This window comes from Poromitra crassiceps (assembly GCF_964638095.1).
Source record: "Poromitra crassiceps genome assembly, chromosome: 2".
Taxonomy (NCBI): domain Eukaryota; kingdom Metazoa; phylum Chordata; class Actinopteri; order Beryciformes; family Melamphaidae; genus Poromitra; species Poromitra crassiceps.
Window position 1 is genome coordinate 88,341,224 of NC_139624.1, and position 4,105 is coordinate 88,345,328.

The window sequence follows — 4,105 nt, forward strand, 5'->3', positions numbered from 1 at the left end:
AATTGTGTCATAAACAGGCCTTGATCATGTTTGTTTCAGTCGTGTAAAATGCACTTCGACAGAGACAGTGGATGGACGATAAGAGCTGAGAGCCACCGCGCAGTGTAATTAGTAACCAGCCTGAGAACTTTGATGTCAACCTATCAATACTCTGCCTTTCAGGACCTATTGATTAAATTCCATTTATCTCAAATAGGTAAATCAAATTACAACTAGCCTACAAGTAGACTAATATGGTCTTAATAAGTGCATCGAGATGGAAATAATGTTATTCTCCAATTAAACTATTGTCATGAACGGTCAAACAAATGCTGCACAAATATATAGCAGAAAGGTTCATAAACGTATCAAAGTTCAAACAAATTGATGCAGTGAATGCAAATAAAAATGCTGTGGGTAAACTATGACCTCCAGTCGGTGATATGGCAAACAAAATCGATTACATTGAAATTCATTGTGTGTGTGTGTGTATATATATATATAGGCATATATATATATATATATATATATATATAGGTATATATATATATATATATATATATATATATATATATATATATATATATATATATATATATATATATATATATATATATATATGTGTGTGTGTGTGTGTGTGTGTGTGTGTGTGTGTGTGTGTGTGTGTGTGTGTGTGTGTGTGTGTGTGTGTGTGTGTGTGTGCTATATATACCCTCAATTAACTTACTTCAGTTTACTACTCTGCATAACATTTCACATTTAATAGGCTAGAAGTAGCTGCATGCGAGGATTTATAAACCCACGATTTTTCCACAAATTGAAGTTTGGTGAGACGGTTGATTGATTGGGGCATCAGGACTGCGCCTGCCTATCACTGACCCGAGAAAACACCTGGAATTCACACCTTAAATCCACTCCTCCTGGCCTCCTATTGGTGGACTGGGCGCATATAACCGTCAGTCAGCATCACAGGGAGAATGACAGCGACCTAACCGATCAGCATCATCATGCGTTTCAGCAGCGTCCCTGCCGCTCTCCAGCCCTGCAGCGCAAACAGCGCAATGTTTGAAAACGAAGACGCGGGCGCTGCCGACGGGGAGCCGATGGCCGAGGTGCGCTCCCCGGGTTCGGGGCCTTCCAGCCCGCTGTCGGTGACCTCCGACTCCAGCTGCTCCAGCCCCGAAGCCAAGTCCACATGTGCGGGGCAGAGAGTCAGACGGCCGCTGAACGCCTTCATCATCTGGACCAAGGAGGAGCGCAGACAGCTGGCGCAGCTCAACCCCGACCTGGAGAACACGGACCTCAGCAAGATTCTTGGTAGGTATTTTTTTTAACTTGCATTAAAACCCTTGAAGTGATATTGATTAGCCCAGTTGGGGTTCTTGGCTAGAGAAAATAGTTCAATTTCACTATAAAATATCCCATACAGAACAGGGTTCAGTCTCAATAGGCCCGCCTTTTTACAACAACCGTTTTGAGGTGGTAAAACAGGAGGTAAAGTAGGTGTATCCAATACCATTAATAGATTACATTAGATGCTCCAGTGCCATGCAGGGCCCTCATTAATGGTATTATTGGTTACATCTGCTTTACCTTCCGCTTTACCATCTCAAAATGGTTGCTGGGGAAAGTTCCTATGGGAGTTGCGGACATGAACAAGTTTGAGAACCCTTGCATTCGCCTATCAGCTCAGCTGCATGATATGCTTATATACCATATTATTAATGTTCACTTTTTTAAAGTTTTCACTAGCTCTATATTGCAATATAGGCACATTTCTTTGAATAGGCAGATAATTAACCTAACTGTCCCCTGCAGGTAAGACCTGGAAGGCCATGTCTCTGGCTGAGAAGCGTCCATACATGCAGGAAGCGGAGCGTCTGCGGGTGCAACACACAATCGACCACCCCAACTACAAGTACAGGCCCCGCCGGAGGAGGCAGCTGAAGAAGGTCCCCAAGCCGCAGTGTGCAGAGGCCCCGGGCCCACTGCCCCCCAGCAGGGCCTTCCCCGTGCCCTACGACCTGAGCTACCTGCTGCAGAGCCCGCATCACCCCTACCCAAACACAGCTGCTTTCCCCAATACCCCAGCTGACTTCACCCCGCTGCACACCACCTACCCAAGTGTGCCCGTTTTCGCAGAAGCAGCAGACACTTTTGCAAATAAGTCTCTGATGTACCCACTGGCGTACCACGCAGACACCCAGATGTATCTGGGCAGTCAGCACTATGGTTTCTCCAGCCCAGCCGGGGAGCAGGGGGAGTGCAGGGTGTACGGGGTGCAGGGGGAGTGCAGGGGGGTGTATGGGGGGCAGGTGAGCTTTGCCGGACCCCCCCTAGAGTTTTACCTGGAGCAAGTGCAGCTGGACACTCTGTACGATCTGGACCGCAGCGAGTTTGAACAGTACTTGGGCCCATCCCACTGCAGGCCCGAGGCGGTGGATCCCAGCAACTACCAGCAGCAGAACAGCCAGAGAGAGAGCCGCTCACAGTCCTGAAATGACCCTTGCACCCTTGTGTGTGTTAGACATAATGTATTTATTTAAATTATTGTCAGTGTATCGCTTACACACGTGCAATATAGTGAGATATATATAGTGACAGCTCAAAGTGTTCTTAGTGTGCATTTTGTCATGTTGTTTTTGACAACTTGTGTTCTTAAATGAATGAGTATTGTGTATTCCAGTGTAATAAATGTCAATAAATGTGTCAATAAATAACTTTAATTCAACTAAAATGTCCCTGCTGTCCTTAATAACAATCAATGTGGATGCAAAAAAAAGTATAGTTGAGTAAGGTTGAAACCCAAATATTTTCTTGGTATAATGATGATATGATAGCTATAATTTCACATGTCTGTTAAGTCCAACGGTGTTGGAGCTGCTGCCCACTAATAAGCTAAACTGTTGACACACTTTTTTTTAATCTCCATTTGGCTGTGGGAGGGAAACAGGGTGGACTGGGCGCCAGGGACATAAACTTCCCAACTTCCTGTTTCATTTTAAAACATCTCACAAAGGCTCTAAATATATGCCAAATATCGACAAATCTCCAAAACCCATTTGACTTTGGCTGCCAAATGTTTACCCTTATGAAAATGTTGACTTCCCTGGCCTATATTTTCTGTCAGAGTGTAGAGCAGGGATGCTCAACTTGCTTTGCCCGGGGGCCACTTTCGTGAAAGGATAGAAGGCCAGGGGCCAGTTAATAAACAAACAATATACATTTTTCTGTAGCGGATTGTAGGTTTTTGTCAGCCGGAGTTTAGTCTGACAATGTTGTGCACACCGGATAGTTAGTTAGGTTAAGTTAGTTAGGTTAAGTACATACATAAGTGCCTGGGTAGCGAGCAGATGGCAGTATTTGACAATTTAGCAGCTAAATCATAGATTATTGAAAGATATTCCATATTCCAGACTGAAATGCTATAACAGAAGTGGAGTATTGGCCAGAATTACATGAACGTTTGGGCATGAACATGTTGCGTTCAGGTGCACTGTAAAAAAGAAAAGAAAAATGCAATTCCATCGCGGGCCACACGGGCCGCAAGTTGAGTATCACTGGTGTAGAGGCTGTGCTCACACTAAGGGCCTGAAGCTGATTAAAGTCATTCAGGTGCAGAACAGACATGATCAGCACAGGGAATGGCATGAAGGCTGCATGGGGGGAGGGTGGCCTTAAGGAAAGGCATCAGGACAGATGCTGCATGGCATGGGGGAAGGATGCAGGCTTAAAGGCATCAGGACAGATGCTGCATGGGGGAAGGATGCAGGCTTAAAGGCATCAGGGCAGAGGCTGCATGGGGGAAGGATGCAGCCTTAAAGGCATCAGGACAGAGGCTGCATGGGGGAAGGATGCAGCCTTAAAGGCATCAGGACAGAGGCTGCATGGGGGAAGGATGCAACCTTAAAGGCATCATGACAGAGGCTGCATGGGGGAAGGGTGCAGCCTTAAAGGCATCAGGACAGAGGCTGCATGGGGGAAGGATGGCCTTAAAGGTATCAGGACAGATGCTGCATGGGGGAAGGATGGCCTTAAGGAAAGGCATCAGGACAGAGGCTGCATGGGGGAAGGGTGGCCTTAAAGCCATCAGGACAGATGCTTCATGGGGGAAGGATGGCCTTAA

The 4,105-nt window shown here is 45.9% G+C and overlaps 1 protein-coding gene across 1 annotated transcript; it reads left to right on the top strand.

Annotated features, from left to right (window-relative positions):
• Positions 1-1,073: 1,073 nt before the first annotated feature.
• Positions 1,074-2,477, top strand: LOC310770630 (transcription factor Sox-17-alpha-like; the record flags this gene model as incomplete). Its single annotated transcript, XM_083631836.1, has 2 exons — positions 1,074-1,296; positions 1,798-2,477. The coding sequence occupies exons 1-2, from the start codon at positions 1,083-1,085 to the stop codon at positions 2,475-2,477; spliced, it is 894 nt and encodes a 297-aa protein (XP_083487962.1). The 5' UTR covers positions 1,074-1,082.
• Positions 2,478-4,105: the final 1,628 nt, after the last annotated feature.